General features: G+C 35.3%; 1 protein-coding gene across 2 annotated transcripts; it reads left to right on the top strand.

Annotated features, from left to right (window-relative positions):
- The first annotated feature begins 5,299 nt into the window (after nt 1-5,299).
- Nucleotides 5,300-17,487, top strand: LOC115994278 (histone-lysine N-methyltransferase family member SUVH9). 2 transcript variants are annotated; one of them, XM_031118351.1, is made up of 3 exons: nt 5,300-7,882; nt 15,012-15,083; nt 16,790-17,487. In XM_031118351.1, exon 1 carries the CDS (start codon nt 5,635-5,637, stop codon nt 7,810-7,812), a length of 2,178 nt encoding a protein of 725 aa, XP_030974211.1. In that variant the 5' UTR covers nt 5,300-5,634; the 3' UTR covers nt 7,813-7,882; nt 15,012-15,083; nt 16,790-17,487. The 2 variants fall into 2 exon arrangements, with proteins under 2 accessions (XP_030974211.1, XP_030974210.1); XM_031118350.1 differs by lacking the exon at nt 15,012-15,083.
- Nucleotides 17,488-18,473: the final 986 nt, after the last annotated feature.

Raw genomic sequence — 18,473 nt, 5'->3', positions numbered from 1 at the left:
ATATAAACACAAAAAAGAAAAAGAAGAAAACCAAATATTATATTTGAAATATACAATTTTTTGTTATCCTATTTCTATTGTTTTGCTAAAATAATCAATAAAGACAATAGTATATCAATATTATTAAATATTTACAAAATGTCATTTTAAAAATATTTTCTTGAAAATTGATAACCATATAAGTTTTCATTTATCTTTGTTGAATTTTTTGGGACCAAAAATCAAAATATCTTTTTAATATTTAATTATACGAATACAATATGATTTGAACTTTTGATATTCATTATATAATAATTTCTTTTCACCGCATGTAAATACACCAATGAGTTTTCTTTTGGTGTTGGTGGATTGTGATCCTACCTTGTTTGGTTTTGTTGTTTTCGTTACCCATATCTCAGTTTTTAATACCCAAAACTCAAAAAATATGAGGTGGATTAAGTTATAGGCTGAGTTTGGATCCAGCTTTTTGCGTTTGCGTTTACATTTCTTCACCCTTTTTTTTTTCTCTTTCCCTGCTGCTGTGCACTCATTTGGGGAACAATGGCTACTGTTCATATGAACAGTAGCCGGCAATGGTTGACTTTTCAATCTTTTTATTAGTTTTGTGGGTCCCGTGAACAGTGTACGGGACCCACAAATCTCACTTTTGAATAACTCTTTCATTAAAATTGGGTCCCACAATACTATTCACACATTTAAAAATTACTTTGCTACAGTGTTTTCAGTTTTCAATTTTCAGTTTCAGCAAAATAACTCAAAACTCAAATATATTAATTTATGAGATGTGACAAAAATTGGAAACACACATTTTTTGTGTTTTCAAAGCGGTGAGAATTGAGTTTTAATGACAAAGTTGTAATTATTCAATAACTGTGCGGCCCGTTGCAGTGAGTGGTCACATCAGACCCATTGAGACTGTTGGCTTTACTCTATTTGCTTTGTTTCACACTCTTCACTCTCAAATTCTCAAAGCATCACACGCCCACATTTCGCTTCACTCTTTCTACCTTCTATCTTCTTCCCCTGAAAAATCCAGTGCATCCGAAGTGGTGAAGCTGTCCAGCCGAAGACACGAGCTGACCGTAGAAGGACACGATCTGTCATCGGCGGTCTGTTCTGCCAATTTTGCCATTTTGGGTCTGTTCTGCACTTTCTCCCTCTCTCTTTTCCATGTCCATTGTTGTTTTGTTGAGATGTTGCTCTGTGATTTTTTTTTTTTTTTTTCTGTTGAAATTTATTTTTCAAGACTTAGTTGAGTACCGAAATGTATGACCGTGCTGGGGTTGAAGTTTGTGTGCTTTATCTAAATCTTATTTCCTGCTATGTACGTCACAATACTGGGAAAGATTTGAAAATGTAAGTTTTTTTGTGTGCAGTTGCTAGCAAAAGAAGTAACATGGTGCTTGAGCTGGACGAAGCAAAACCAATACCTGCAAGACTGCAGAGAGTAGATATGATAGGATCATAGGATTTCAGGAAGTTTTCATTGAGGGAGATTCCATAAGCATGGTCCATTACGGGCCCATCTTATAGAAGATGCCGAAATGGATATGCCAATTTAACAATAAGAATGATTGCGTTAATTTAAAGAATTAAACAAGAACCAATTTCCTATGGAAGTTCAATACTGGCGTGAAATGAAAAAAAAAAAAAAAAAAAAAAAAAAAAAAAAAGAAGACCAAACAAATTTTAATTCCTATGGAATGTTTTTTTTTTTTGGAAACCTATGGAATGTTCCGAGTTCTGACGCAGTACAGTAAATGAGTCCCACTATTTTCTGCAAAATTTTGAGTTATAGGAACTATGATATGAAACCAAGCCATTTTTATTTTGAGTGGGTAAAGAAATAGAGTTAGAAAAATCACTTATGAGAATTGAGTTTGAGTTATGAGTTATGGATAATGTTTAATCCAAACACATCACTTAATGGAATGATAATAATTTATTAATTGAACTAATTAGAAATTACTTTATATTACATATATATATATATTTATTTATTTTTACTATATTCTTATGTCAGATTATATTTTCTCTCCTCAAACATTCTGTTTATTTCTAAAAGTCAAAAGTTTTTTTTTGTTTAATTAATTATTATTATTTTTTTACATAATTAAACATTAAAGGGGAAGGTAGGATTTGAAACACAGATATAAAACACCATTAAAAAAAAAAATGATATTATCATTATACTGTTACTTGTACCACAAAAGTCAAAAGTTAATGTCATGGATTTGAGTTGGAATAAAAAATAATAATGAAAAGCATTAAGGGAGTGACTTGATGCACCTTGAGTCCTTATCAATGTGAAAAGATGGAAGGTTTTTCCCTCAAAAAAAAAAAAAAAAGATGGAAGGTTTTTTTTTGAATGCTTCGTGAACTGATTTTATTAAGGCGTGGCAGCGTTGCCTATTCATACGAATCATACATATAATTTTCATATTATGCATAAAATTTACTTATATTTTAAGTGATGCAATTTTTTAAAATTATTTTATTTTATGGGAAGTGATGCATATTTTAATTCCAAGGAATGTAATTACTCCTTTTACGGAGTTACACCACCAAACCTTATTATTATCATCATTATTTTTTAGAACAAACCTTATTTCAAATTAATAATGTACAAGTGAGTAAGGATATAATTGAAAGAAGAAAAAGAAGATTGAAATGAATGTAAAATTTGTAAAAATAAAATTTTCTCTAAACGTTAATTAAAATTTTATTATATTAAGGATCTATTTGATATCTGCTTATTTTGCTGAAAATAAAAAGTTTTTGCTGAAAGTACTTTAGATAAAGGTAAAAATTAACTCAAATAGTACAGTGGGACCCATGAATAGTACTAAAAAATATAGTGGGATCCATAAATAGTACAAAAAATAAATTGAGTAATAAAATAAGCTGGCTTTTTAATTTGATGTCAAACACACACTAAGTACACCTCAACTAATATCATTGAAGAACTATAATGATTGTTAAAAATACAAAAAAGAAAAAGAAAAAAAGAACTATAGTTAACAAGAACGAAAATGAAAAGAACGTTGTGATTTGTAGGTAGAGAAGCAATATCTCTGTTTATCAAAAAAAAAAGAAAAAGAAAAAAACAAAAAAGAAGAAGAAGAAGAAGAAGAACAAAGAAAAAGAGAAGCAACATCTCGTTTTATCTAAAGAAGCGTTTGTTTATCTTTGTTCTATAATTTTTTTGGCAAGTGGGCTATTATCATGGGAATGAGGGAGTTGAATTTATTTTATTTTACTTTTAAAGATTTCAAGATGTTTCTACTTTCTACCAAACATATATATAGAAAAATAAAGATATCTTGAATGGTTCATATTGATCCACTCAAATTTAAATAAACACATATCTTTATCAAAGTCAAATAATTAAGTCATTAATGTGAAAACAAATTAAATTTTAAAAAAATTCTAAAAAAAATAAAGTTCATGTGTTTTCATTTTTGATTTAATAAAGGACTTGACTAAAAGAAACAGGTGGGTTTGTTTTTCAAATGAATATTAAAAGAATAATTAAATACATAAAGAAAAAATTAAAATTTTCATACCTAAATTTGAAAAGAGAGCCTTTTCTTACCAGATAAACACTCCTATGTATTCACACTTAAATCTAATGTAGCCAATGACTTTTAAGTCGAATAAAATTTTTTATTGTTTTTATCGTAAACATTCAACATTAAAATCTCCACACTTAAAATAAAATGTATACAAAAATTGATATAAAAAATTATGTGTTCATATTTTATTCATGCAATTAAAAATGGAATTTAAGGGAAGAATAAATAAAAAAAAAATCAAACTATTTATACTTAAACTTGGAAAGAGAGCCTTTAACTAAGTAAAAATTCATGTGTTCACACTTCAATCTTATATAACCAATACATTTAAAATTAAATAAAAATTTTTTTATTGTAAATGTGGGGTCATGGGCCCAGTTCATACAATTGGGTTTTGGGCTTAAGGCCCAAGCCGAGAATAAGGGGCTGTCTGAGGATGGGTAAGTATAGCCAAGGAAACCCATACTAGTGGATAAGAAAGACAATATTGAACATAATGGCCTAGGAGTTTGTGCTGAGGATGAATTTGTCCTCGGCTAGCCAAGGCCGAGGTCTGTAAAGGATGCTTGCCATCTAGGGGTGCGATCCATGAAGTTCTAGAAATATGGATAAGCCTTGCAAGAACAAAAAACAGAGAAGAATCCCAAAATATCTTAGGAAAAGCTACTGTCATCGCATTGAATGCACCCCAGCTAACTCCCTAGCCGCATTAATGAGGAAATGACCTCTGCATAGTATTAATGCAGCCCTACAATAACCTCAGAAGACTTCTAGAGGGGGCTGATGGGACAAGTATCAGCATAAACCATCAATTATTCACGTGTAGGGTGAAAGAAAATATGTAGTATAAATAAGAGTAGAGACCCCAAAGATCAGTGGGGGGAGAAAAAAGGAGAAGAGAAAACACGGTAGCAATCTCAACAACTCCTGCAACCATTATCATCTAATATATACTAAAACAGAGCTCCTCGGATTGTGCCGAGGACTAACTTTCTTGTACAAACTTGGTTTGTTTCTATTTAATTGTCTTGGAAACTCATTATAACTATTATCGCATTCACTAAAGCCTAGTTCTTCTACTCACTCTCTACAAATCTATTGTACTGGGTTCACTGGGCGAGTATCCCATACATTTTGGGTCTAGGCCGAAAATCGTGTCCCTACAGTAAACATCTAACATTCAAATCTTCATACTTAAAATAAAAAGTATAGAAAAAATTGATATAAAAAATCATGCGTCCATATTTATTAATGTAACTGAAAAAATAGATAATTTTTGATATAAAAGCAATAAATAAATTGAAAATTTTTATTTCCCATCCTCATAACAACATTACTATGATGTTTATAATAGTATATACAATTAAATTACTATTAATCATATGTTTATTGAAGAAATAAACTTTCATCGAAAGTATTATGGTTTTTTATTTTTAAATAAATCTGAGATCATTTTTGTTAACTCTATATAAATACTTAAATAGTTTATCTGAAGGCCATTAAAAAAAAAATATATATATATATATATATATAAAGGGATGGGTGCTTTATTTAATTTTCAAATTCACTTCAAAGAAGAAAATACCAAAAATAGAAAAAGGAAAAATTGTGGATTTTGGGACAGATGAGGCGGATGGGGCCCAATTGAAGTGTAGTTGAGGTCATCCACATTGGATGGCATGGTATAATTCGTGAGCTAAGTTAAAAGCCAAAAAAGTTTCCTGAGTCCTAAGAAAGAAAGAACACCCTCTCCTCTCATTCAAAAAACTTGTTACTGCAAACATGTGTTATTAAACACCATCGCTCGCTCAACACATCTAGGGGCATTTCTGTCACACCAATGTCCCCAAAATCCAAAACAACTTGTTCCAGTTTCAAATTAAAATATTCTCTTTCATTTCCTTATTACAAAGCCAATTGCCTCTCTCTCTCTCTCTCTCTCTGCTATTTCAAATTCCGCCATGAAAATACCTCCAAAGCTTTCCGCTAAACCCTAACGAAAGTTCAAAAAAAAACGTACCAATCTTTCTATGCCCTAACCTCCAGCTCTCCCAACAAAATGGGCTCTCTTATCCCCTTCCAAGACCTCAATCTCCTCCCAGACCCACCTCTGACCAACACCAACACAGCCAGACCTACACTACTAACCCCCAAAATCGAACCCAAACTCGAACCTTTAGATGAGCCACTTGAAAATCACCAACCACATCAACTACTACTACAACTCCAACACCAACACCACCAACAACAACAACAACAACAACAACAACAACAAGAGCAGCAGCAACAACTGTTTTTTTCAAATACCGAAAATACCCCTCTCTCGACCTCTCAGCCTTCCCCCGATGAATCAGACAACGTGTACTCCGAATTCTACCGCATTTCTGAGCTCTTCCGCACTGCTTTCGCTAAGGGGTTGCAGCGGTATGGTGACGTAGACGTCTTGGTGGACCCCGATTCACGCGCTATAGTTCCGGTCCCACAAGAAGCCTCCACCCCAACCGCCACAACTACCACCACCAACTCCAACACCAACACCAACCAGGTCTCAACAACAACACTCACCGTTTCGCGGAGGCGGCCCCACCACCAACGCTCCTCGGAGCTCGTTCGGGTCACGGATCTGGGCATGGAAGACCAGCGTTACTTCCGCGACGTCGTTCGTAGGACGCGTATGATCTACGATTCTCTCCGAATCTTGTCCTTGATGGAAGACGAGAAGCGCCGGCAGAGCCTGAGCCACAGCTTAAGCCAAAGTCAGAACTCGAACCCGAACCCGAGCCCGACCCCAGGCGAAGAGCTCAGTCCAATTCCCTCGCTGCGGCGAGTCCGTGGCGATCTACGCGCCGCCTCCGTGATGCGCGACCGCGGGCTCTGGCTCAACCGAGACAAGCGAATCGTAGGGTCAATCCCTGGGGTCTACATTGGCGATCTCTTCTTTTTTCGAATGGAGTTGTGTGTGGTCGGCTTACATGGCCAGGCGCAAGCCGGGATCGACTATGTACCGGCGAGCCAGAGCTCCAATGGTGAGCCCATAGCTACTAGTATCATCGTCTCTGGAGGTTATGAGGACGATGAGGATGCCGGGGATGTGATCGTGTACACAGGTCAGGGTGGGCAGGACAAGTATTCGAGACAATGTATGCACCAGAAGTTGGAGAGTGGGAACTTGGCATTGGAGAGGAGCATGCATTACGGGATCGAGGTTAGGGTTATCAGAGGGATGAAATACGAGGGCGGCGTAACGAGTAAGGTGTATGTTTATGATGGTTTATATAGAATTCATGATTGTTGGTTTGATGTAGGAAAGTCTGGTTTTGGGGTTTACAAGTATAAACTGTTGAGGATTGAGGGGCAGACTGAAATGGGTAGTGCTATGTTGAGGTTTGCTGAGAGTCTTAGGACTAGACCCTTGGAGGCTAGGCCTGCTGGCTATCTTAGCCTTGATTTTTCCATGAAGAAGGAGAATGTGCCAGTATTGCTATTCAATGACATTGACTCTGATCAGGAGCCCATGTATTATGACTATCTAGTGAGGACGGTGTTTCCACCGTATGCATTTCATCAGACGGGGAGTGGTACCGGGTGTGATTGCGTTTCAGGTTGTGCTGATGATTGCTTTTGTGCTATGAAGAATGGTGGAGAGTTTGCTTACGATTATAGTGGTAATCTCTTGAGAGGGAAGCCCATTGTCTTTGAATGTGGACCCTTTTGTAGTTGCCCTCCAACCTGCCGAAATCGTGTTACTCAAAGAGGGTTGAGAAATAGACTAGAAGTATTTAGGTCGAGGGAGACGGGTTGGGGAGTTAGGTCCTTGGATTTGATACAAGCTGGTGCTTTTATATGTGAATATGCCGGGGTTGTTTTGACGAGGGATCAAGCCCAAATTTTGTCTATGAATGGTGATACCCTGGTTTATCCGAATCGGTTTTCAAGTAGATGGGCAGAATGGGGTGATTTATCTCAGATTTTCACTGATTATGTGCGTCCGTCGTATCCCTCAATTCCTCCGTTGGATTTTGCCATGGATGTATCAAGAATGAGGAATGTTGCTTGTTATATGAGCCATAGTACAACTCCAAATGTGTTGGTACAATTTGTGCTTTATGATCACAATAACTTGATGTTCCCTCACCTTATGCTGTTTGCAATGGAGAACATCCCTCCTATGAGGGAGCTCAGCATTGATTATGGTGTGGCTGATGAATGGAGTGGGAAGCTATCTATCTGTAATTGAATAGTTTTGAAGAGGTGGTGCAATTTTGAATGTGGCAAATCAGAGTGTCCCGGGGACATGATTCATTAAGGTATACCCAACTTTATGCCTCAGTAACAGAGTTGACTTTTCTATCTAGTTTAATTGCATTTGGCAAGCACCGTTTCCTTCTGGTTATTAAGAATTATATATGGTTGATGGCTTTCCTCTGCTATCTTATAGCTCTAGTTCGATGTCAAGTTTTGCCTATCTGTAGATGATAGGGATGTTATTTTTTTGTGCAACTATGTACCATAGTCATTATATTTACAATCATATTGTGGAATCTTTAGCATTTCTGTGAGATAGAGTTCCTGTGTCTTTTTAGCATTCAATTGCTGGTCATTCAAATGTATATTCTGGCATGGTTTTTGTTTTAAGTACTTGTTTTCTGTACTTTATGGTGGGCTAATATTTAGAGCTTGTTAGATAGGTGCTTTTCCAGTTTCCCTCTCTTTATATACTGTCAGAAAAGTGCCCTGCAGTCGGTTACTGTTATGGCACTGCTTGTAATCATCAGTGGCTTATTTTTTTTATACGCACACTTGCTGCCAATGAGTCTTTCCTCCCTTGCAAGAACAATGTAAATGGTGAGATCATGGGTAGAATTCATTGGTGGTCTGTGTGTGCGACCTACCAAAGAAAACCCACACATGAGTTTGTGTGCACGTGTGTATGGCATATTAATTCAGAGTGCCAGATTTATCATCTGGATTAATGCTTGATTTTTTTTAATTTTTAATTTTTTATCCAATACTTTGCAGTGTGGCTAATGTCTAAACTAATTGGAGTCATGCATTTGAAATTGGTATAGTGGTTTGGTAATTAGCTATGGTACAGATATCTGTGTTCAAAATAAATTATGATGCCTAGAAATCTACTCCAATGGTAACCAATAAAACTCTACATGAATAAAGGGAATGGCTGATTTGATTTGTACTCTTCTCTTTGGTATGTCATGATTTGAGGGGAACTAGGAATGTGAAGAATATGAGGTATGAATATTTTACCTATCTTTACTCTTTTTTATATCTAAGATTGGAGGTTTTTGATTTCATGGTGAATATATCTAGAATTAAGCCCCCAATATGTTTAGATAGCAGCTCTGTTATTTCTTTAGGATTGGAAATGTAGTTTGTCCTGCAACTGCAAGTTAGACTTAAGTTTAATGATTACAGTTAGCCATCTTGAAGACTTGAGGCAATAGTTTCATGTTGTCTAGATCTAAATATATGTTGGAATGTATGGTGGGAGCTGGATTTGGGAAGTGCGTTCCTAAGCTTAGTAAACCTAGAGTCACATTTTAATTTCGTTACAACTTCTAAAGTGATGCCTAGATACCTTTATTTCTGAATCTTATGATAATTCCAGATGAGTTGTAAAACTTCATCTTACATATCTTATGATAATTCCAGATGAGTTGTAAAACTTCATCTTACATTGATTGGTGTGTTCTGTATCAGAGATAAACATTTAAATTACTTCTTGAAAAGATTTCTCCAGCAGCATATGTAACTAATTTTTTAAGGGGCTCTGAGGTTGATAGTGAGCTTCATTTCCCTGATAGAGACTGCAATTGTTACATTTTTCCTCTCTGTTAATCCCCTTTTAAAAATATTTCTGTATTGTTATATAATTGCTGTATTGCTATAGATGGACTTGATGTGTCTCTTTAGGTTTAGCATACAATCGCTGGTCATTCAAATGTATATTTTGGGATGGATTCTCTATTATGTTCTTGTTTTCTATAATTTATGTTGGGTTAATACTCAGAGCCTGTTTAATTAAAATATATATATATATATATATATACTCCGAGCCTGTTTGATAAATGCCTTACCAATTTCCCCCACTTTATATACTGTGAGGTCATGGGTTAGTTCAAAATCAACTGGTCTGTGTGTGCATCACCTACTAAAGAAAATACACATGAGTTTGTGTGCATGCGTGTGTATGGGAACATTTTAATGCAGAGTGAAAATGCTTTTAGGGTTACATTGCTGGATTTGTCATTTAGATTATTTCTTGAATTTTGTTTTTATCCAATACTTTGCAGTGTGTCTAAAGTCTAAACTTGTTGGAGTCATGAATTTGAACTTGGTGTAGTGGTTTGGTAAGCTATAGGACATATATTTGTGTTCAAGACCAAAAATGTTATGATGCTTAAAAAACTACTGCATTGGTAACAAATAAAAATCTACATGAATAAAGGGAATATCTGATATGATTTGTACTCTTGAGTATGTCATGATTTGAGGGGACCTAGAAATGTAAAGAGTATCAGGTTTGAATACTTTACCTGACTTTACTCTTTTATGATTAAGATTGCAGGTTTTCATTTTCATGGTGAATATTTCTTGACTTAGTCCCCAATGTTTGAATAGTTTTATGGTGCAGCTATATTATTTATTTAGGATTGGAAATGTAGTTTGTCCTGCAATTTTGACTTAAAAGTTTAATGATTATAGTAAGCAATCTTGAAGACTATAGGCAATAATTTAATGTTGTTGGATTTGGGAAGTGCCTTCCTAGGCTTAGTAAGCCTAGAATCACATTTTTAACTTTGTTGCAACTTATAATATGATGCATTGATACTTCATTATTTCTAGATATTATGGTGAAAGGGGCTTTGAGGTCAATAATGAGTTTCATTTCTATGATAAAGACTACAATTTTTAAATTTTCCTGTCTGTTAATCCCCTTTTATAAATATTGCTGCTTGTTTGAATTTGCTTGGTTGTGTTGGACAAAGCACTCTCAGTCATAAGTTGCTTTATTACTTTTAGTTTAATTTCAATGATTACTTATTTGCAAGTAAAAGCAGCAACTGCAAGGTGGTCCAACTTAACACCAACTTCTTTTTCCAATGCTGATTTACCTCTACCGGAACCTTATTTGTGAAGACATTAATGCTTGAAAGTAAAAGCTTATGTGGGATATCAAAAGCATTGGGTGTCCTTATACAAAAGGTCTTCAGTAGATATTGTTGTGAATATTCTTGAGGCCATTTTAAAGAACTAAGAAGGTTGTTGAATGTGTTAGTGGTTAGCGTGATAGGGTCCAACTAGTAATCATACAAGTAGTTTTCCTATACATTTGAGTGTACACACCTATAATTTTATTTAATTACATCAGTGAGGATGACATTTGTAACATCTAAAAACCCAATGAAAACATCCAAAAATTCCCCAAACATAAATAGATTTTTGGTTTCAGGATAGGGTTGCATGTTTTGGGATAGTGTTGTTTTGAGATATTCTAATAGTGCTCATTTTGGAGCAGTAAGATGGTTAGATTTGGTCGTTTTGAGATTATATGATATTCTAATAGTGCTCATTTTGGAGCAGTAAGATGGTTAGATTTGGTCGTTTTGAGATTATATGATTAATGAGCACTGACATTGCAATGCATATCAAAGGCACATAACATAGGTTCATCTATGGAAAAGATTACTTTGTAATTGCTCCATTGTTTGGGTATATAATAACTTGTGATATCTGAAGTAAAATGTTGTGGCAATTTGAACAGATTTTCATATTAAAAACAAGGGATCTGTTTGAGGAATCAAACTAGACAACTCTGGTCCATCTTCGATGTTATTGTGAATTTTGTCTTGGCAAATATTGTGTTATTTGAACCTTACCTGTTTATAATCCTCCCCATGCAAGCCTAATTTACAAGCCAATTGGGGTGGAGTTCAGGTATCTCAAGCCGTGCTTGTAAAATGGTTACACAAGCTCACAATGATGAGCACTTTGTAACCTAAAAGAATTACAAAACTTATGAACAATTACAAAATGAATCTATGAAGTCTATGAGAGTGTTACTATTTGTAAGACCTCACACACGGGACCAATCAAATAGGGTACGAATTAGCAAATCTTCTAACTGACTTTTTGATCTTTCTCTAGCCTCAAAAGTGTGATTATTCGTCTCCCTCCACAACAGACACATTACACATAAAGGAGCAAATTTCAAATCTCCGAAGAGTGCTTTCCAAACCAATTCCACCACCTTGATAAGAGGTCAACCACCCTCCTTGATAGTACCCAATAGATTCCAAACATTCTAAAAACCAAGCTCCATAAATCATAAGCTCACAATGAATCAACAAATGGTCTACTGTCTCTCCATTACGTCTACGCATACAAGTCCACCCAACTAGGGTAAATCCTCGCTTGATAAGATTATCACGAGTTAGGATCTTCCCACAGGCAGCAGTTTAGACAACGAAGGAAACTGTCGTAGGGGCCTTAGAATACCAAATACTCCTCCAGGGGAAAGAATTTGGTGATGCACCACGGATAGCCTCATAATAGAGTGGACAGTAAAGACACCACACCTTTTAATTTCCATAACATCCTGTCACAGGTTCCTTCTAGGGATATTGGAATATATAAGATCTAAGAAGGAATCAACTGCCTCCAATTCCCAATCATGAAAACCTCTATGAAATCTCACGTTCCAGAGCCTACCATCCCCTTCCACTTGGCAATCCAGGATTGAATGTACCAAAGCACTCTGATCAAGAGAGCAAGCAAACAAAGCGGGATATAACTCCTTCAAGGATTGACTCCCATGCCACACATCATGCCAAAACTGAAGACGATGGCCATCCCCAACATCAAAAGACACAAAACGCTGAAAATTGCTCCAACCTCCACAGGCTGCACCCATGAGAACTCCCCTAACTAAACCCGAAGTCCAACCACCCCGTTCCTCCCCATATTTTGTGGCAATGGCACTTGTTGAAGTTATCTTTTTACCATATGACTTACTGCAGTAGCCATGAAACAAAATAATTTTGTTGAACACACCACCCCCCCCCCCCCCAAATTTTCACTCTCTTTCCCTCAAAAAAAAAAAAAAAAAAAATTTGAGATAGTTTAATAATGATGGTGAATTATTAAAAGAACATGATGTTTCCATTACAATAGCCTTGAGACAGCTTAATTGACTCAAAAATTATAACTTATATATATGTATGTATATAAACTGACTCAAATTAAGGAGTGTAGTGTCGTTTGCAACCTTGGAAAAGGGTTATTGATTTGGAGATATAATAAAGGGTGGAAATTTTTAGTATATTTTGTTTCTTACTCCTAGGGTTCTTAATTTGGAGAGAAAATAAAGAGAAGACAGTTTTTGTATATTTATTCCTTACAGCTAAGGTCCTCTCTATATATCATCTGTTAGAGAGAGAAAATTCTAGTGGGCTAGAGAGGAAAATAGTATATATATATATATATATATATATCTTTGTTACTTTCCTCGCCTCCTTTTTTTGATAATTTAATAGTTGCAACAATCGGGGAGGGGGGATTTGAACCCTAGACGTCTAAAATGGAAACATCAAGAAGTGCTGGGTGAGCTACAAGGCTCTTGGAAAACCACATCTATTTTCTTGTCTATTGAACCCTAGACGTCTTCATTAGAAACACCAAGAAGTGTTGGGCGAGCTACATGGCTGTTGGCAAACCACATCCGTTTCCTTGTCTATGCATGTGTTAGACCAAAGCATGGACCTACAAGTGAAGGAATGGAGTTTTCGGGAATACCATATTCAAACTCTTCTACTTGTGAGTTTTAAATAAAGTACACTTTCGAATGTATTATATATTACACTTTTTCCTCATATCAAAGCCTATTGAAGTCAAAACTACTTTAGAGGCTAACTAGTAATGTATAACTCCCCTTTCTTTACTTATCCAAAAAAAAAAAAACTATCACTTATCAAAACAAAAAAAAAAAAAAACAAAAAAAACTCCTCATAACTATTACTAAATTAATTAAGCAATCATTGTAACATGACCTATTCCAAACCCTATATATATATATATATATATATTAAACCTTCTAATATAATCTTTTAGATCCAACGTGAACTGTAGCAATGGCTGCTTGGAATCTGTGCTGGATTGGTTTAAGGTATATCATATCTCAGTGCTTGAGAATTTCTGAATCTGGTGCTGTTCCTGTTCCAATTGGAGTTGCTGCTTGAATTCCTTGGACTGGGACTTGACAGCAGGAAATTTGATATTTGTCCTCATCTAGAGGTCTACTTATATATTTTTAGATTACTATATTAAATTCACTATTTCCTAATAAAGCTTTTAGGACACGTGGTAATTTATTAAGGTATCAGAGCTTGTGGTCTTGAGTTTGAGCCTTGTTTGTACTCTACCTCCCATTTAAAAAGTTAAAAATCTCATGTATTAAGCCTCATTTATTGAGGAGTTTGGGCTCACAGTCCCACATGTGAGGGGGAATGTTAGAATACTATGGTTAAATGATTAAATTTAGCAGTTCCTAATAGCTTAAACTTCTAAGATAAGCAGTAATTTATAATATATATAATTGGAGTGGTGAAAAGTCAACGTTGTAAATCCTTACCTGTGATTATTTTATACGTTAAAAGCATACTCATATTTGCAGAGGCAGCTCTTAAGGTATGCATAAAATTGATGCTCTAGTGATTCTATATTCATGTTCAAACCCACTTCTGGCATAACTTCTGCTAGAATACTTGACTTAATTTCATGCTGGCTTAAATTAGACACTGGGGTGTGGCAGTATTTCTGTGGCTGAGTTAGGAATTTATAGGAATTATGGTTTTCCTGTGACAGAGTTACTACCTGATGCCAGGTTTGTGATTTCTAGATTCACACTCTGTTTGAAGTTTGAACTCATAGGATTACTTGCTTCCCTGCCAGGTTTGTGTTTTCTAGATTCAGGGGATGACTTCAGCTAGACCTTACAGCCTTATAATGTAAAATATTATTTCTTTTGTTTATGCATATGAATTAATTCTTATGCTAGATCTGTGTCATATTCTTGTATGGCCAACTCACTTTCTTAAGGCTGTTTAAATGTGTCAATTATCCAGTTGGCTCAATTGTTTTTTCCTCTTTCATGTGTTCTCTGAGCAATAAAATTTATACACCTTCCATCCCCCAATAATTGTTGTACTTCCCAATTTCACATCACAAAATATGTGTCTTTAAATAAATAAAATTTATAAATACAAAATTCTTACTTTTCCTATATATCTCACTTTGAAATATAGATCATTTATGAAAAGTTCAAAGTACCATTAATATAAGGGTCATTTTTGGAGAACATACAAAAACTTGAATTCTTAAGGCATCAAATACTTCTTAAGATGTGTGTTTTTATTATAGAAGACACCTTTTATGGGACAGGGAGTAGATCTCACACTACACCCAGAAGTACATCTGTACCTGAACTACCAGGTTGGTTTTTTTGGCACAAACCTCATCCTCTTCTCTTATTTCGGCTAGTCACTACATATCTCTGTAAATAAACTCTTCCCTTTTGCGGGTCACTTACTGTTATGTAAACTTTCCTTGTAATCTTGTTCAGTTTAAGCAGATCTGTCTGCATTTAAATGAGTATATTTTTCTATGTTCAAGTAATTATATTATTAAATTACTTAGGTTGACTGGTTTGCTAGTTAGTTCTAGGATAGCGATAGAATCAGTACATGTGCATCAGTTTGTTTGATAACCTCATATTTGGAGAACGCAGGTCCTACTGTATGGAAATGCATGTGTACTTTTGCAACATTTATGTGAATTTTATCATTCCATCTGTGTTGGCAGAATTTGTGATATTGAATTGGACGCTGGAGTTGTATCTGGTAAAGATAGTGCTTAGGCTGGTGCTCATGTCAGTGGAATTTTCATTCACTTCCCTCTTTGTTTTGGGGATTGGGGGTTATCACTTTTTACTTCTCTCAAATGACCTTTCGCTGTCCCATGTGATTTAACAGTGTATGTATAAGTTACACACTGCCTATGCCAGCCTTAAAGAGCTTGCGTAAGTTGAAGGTTCCAAAAAGTGATGTGAATGAGTGACTATTACATGGAGTTCCCTTGAAAACGTTTAGGTTTCACAACAGCCAAAACTGCTACTTCATTTCTAGTGTTGGAAAGCTGCTATCATGGTTTCCTATTTACAACAATTTTGACTTTATTTTCATTAAAATATGTTAGTTGTACTTGTCACTTCTCAGTGGAAAGCGTCTGATGGATTTATGCTTCAGTCTATATCTGACTTGCACAGGCACATAAGTGTTTTCAATTGTTTTACAATTTCTTGTAACTTATTAAGTGACTAAGTTGGTTGCACATGGTCTTCTTGCCAAGTGGCAACCGAACACCTTGTATTGGTCTTGATCTGGGGTTCAGTCCCCCTTGTCTTCAACTATCAAAAAGTGATAAGTTGGTTGCCCATGGCCTTTTGGTGAAACTTGTATGTCTTGATCCAGGGTTCAGTCCCCCTGTCCTCAACTTACTAAAAGCGACTATGTAGGTTTGTTGGATTAAAATGGGAGTGGTTCGAAACCTTTGCCATCAAAGGGGTAAATATTTTGTGGTTCATGGGTGCAGTTTTAAACTTGTGCAATAAAGGGGGTAAATCTTTTGTGGTTCGGAAAGTGAGGCAAGGACTTGATAATGTTACCTAGTTGAGCAGCTTTTGTCCAGGATACTTTGATCCTTGTTTTAGAAAAAATATTTTTATTTTTATCTTTGGAAAGTCGGTATTGACATTTTTTCCGAATGGCAATGTTGGATTTGCATTAACTTTAGTCATTAATTATTGCATTTATGGAATGTCATCTGGTTGCAAGTCACATTATTTTGGTAATCATAATGAGGTTCATAATGATTTCTTCTTATTTAATTTTTCTCTTTTGTCATCTGCACGGTCCTTTGGATGTTTAATCAATCTGAGAATTTTGAATCTTTTTCAGATTGGTTGTGAATGTTGTTTTCTTTCTCATTTTTTTCTTCATGTCAATATATTTGGCAACCCCGCCAAAATTGTTGATTAATGTGACCTAATTTTTATGTCTGAAATATTGTTGCAAGCTTGCTGCAGTGTTATTGCGTTAAATATCTAAGATTTGTTCTCTTATTTTGGTTATGCTACGCAGATGAGAATGGACTACATGTTTACCAAGTTTTGTCTCCGGGCTTCCTAAATTTTCTGCTCCTCATATTTTTCCTCAAAAGTAGATGCGGCAAATGTGAATGCTCGTCAGATTATCACAAAAAAGCTGACTTGATCTCTCACTGCTATGGTTATATCTGACTATTTTCTGAAGTACACAATACTGATGGTTCCCAGGTGGTGAAGAAAATCGACAAATTTTCCACACCACAAAACCTACTGCAATGGTTAAACACTGACAATTTAAGAAATTATAATCCCCTTTTTTGGACTTCGATGACCAAATCTTTCTGCAAGCTTTTCCAATGGGACTGGTTGCCACGAGGTTTTATAAACTTGTATGCTTGACTGTATGAACTTGTTGTACTATTAGCTTGTAAATATGAAGTGCAAATTGGATAAAGCTTGTATAGAAGTTGTATCAGTTCATGCACGGAGATGGTGGCTTGTCCTTCTATTGTTTCTATTTATTTGTATATCTTAGGTAATCCAGAGGGAAGAGAGAATGTAAAAGAGAGCCAGTGCTTCTCAACCAGCCAAAGCTGCTGCCCTTGGTTTGAGTTTGTGCTATATTGGTAGTTGGGACTTGGGACACAAATGCCTTAACCTCCCTTTGTTTCGGCCTTTTCTTTAAGCGAGCTAATCTAGTATATGATTACCCATTTATGGTGCCCACAAACATCCATTTTGTTTGATTCTTCACCTTCAGATTTAGCCGTGCCGTCTTGAAGGATAATTTTTTCCATTATTGATTCTTTTGACCTGGTACAATGAAAGGACCAATTTTCCCGACAGTAGCTCTGACTTGACAGCGATAGCAATCGATTAATCCAAATTGGAGCCATGCATTTATGCACATATGTTAAACATATATATATATATATATATATATATTGGGATTGATTATCGGACATCAATTGCTTTTCCTTTTTCTTTTTCTTTTTTAATAATGTTTTTAGACCTTTTTTTTTTTTTGTTTTTTTTTTTGGCTAATGAGAGTAGAGGTTTTTGAGAGCTTAATTATTTCCCTAAACAAGTGCAGTCTCTTTTTCCCATCTCCTATACACGTCAGGTAATTAATTACAAGGAGGGATTCCTGCTTAAACATCCGCAGTCTTGAAGTTGAGATGGATGCCAAGTCCATTGTTGATGTGCTTCAGAATACAGGTTATGTTAATAATGTTATATCCCCTAATTTAGATGATTGTAGGCATCTGATCTCTCTCTTCCAAAATGTCCGTATTAAGCATTGTTTCCGGCAAGCAAATCAATGTGCTGATGGCTTAGCTAGGATGAGTTTTAGTTTAAATGCTGATTTTCTTATTTTTGATAGTCTGCCTGTGGACATTGTAGCTGTATTTGAGGGAGATCTCAGTGGGAGGTCTTTCATCAGGTCTTGTACTGAACCTTGCTTTGGTTTTTAGTCTTGAAATGTTATCCTCTTTCAAAAAAAAAAAAGAAAAAGAAAAAAAGAGAGTAAAACTTTGCATCTTATTGTCTATTTGACAGTTAAGTTGTATGAAAAAGTCACGAGTAGCATGTGACTTGTTTTTCTAACTTGACTTTCAAATAGATGGTAGGGTACAAAGTGTTATTAGTCCACTAGTTTAGGGAGTAATTATGTATTCTTGTAGTTCAAGAGGATAAGTGTAACAAGTATTGTTTAG

This window comes from Quercus lobata, chromosome 6 (assembly GCF_001633185.2).
Source record: "Quercus lobata isolate SW786 chromosome 6, ValleyOak3.0 Primary Assembly, whole genome shotgun sequence".
Lineage (NCBI taxonomy): Eukaryota > Viridiplantae > Streptophyta > Magnoliopsida > Fagales > Fagaceae > Quercus > Quercus lobata.
This window is presented reverse-complemented; position numbering and strand designations above follow the sequence as displayed.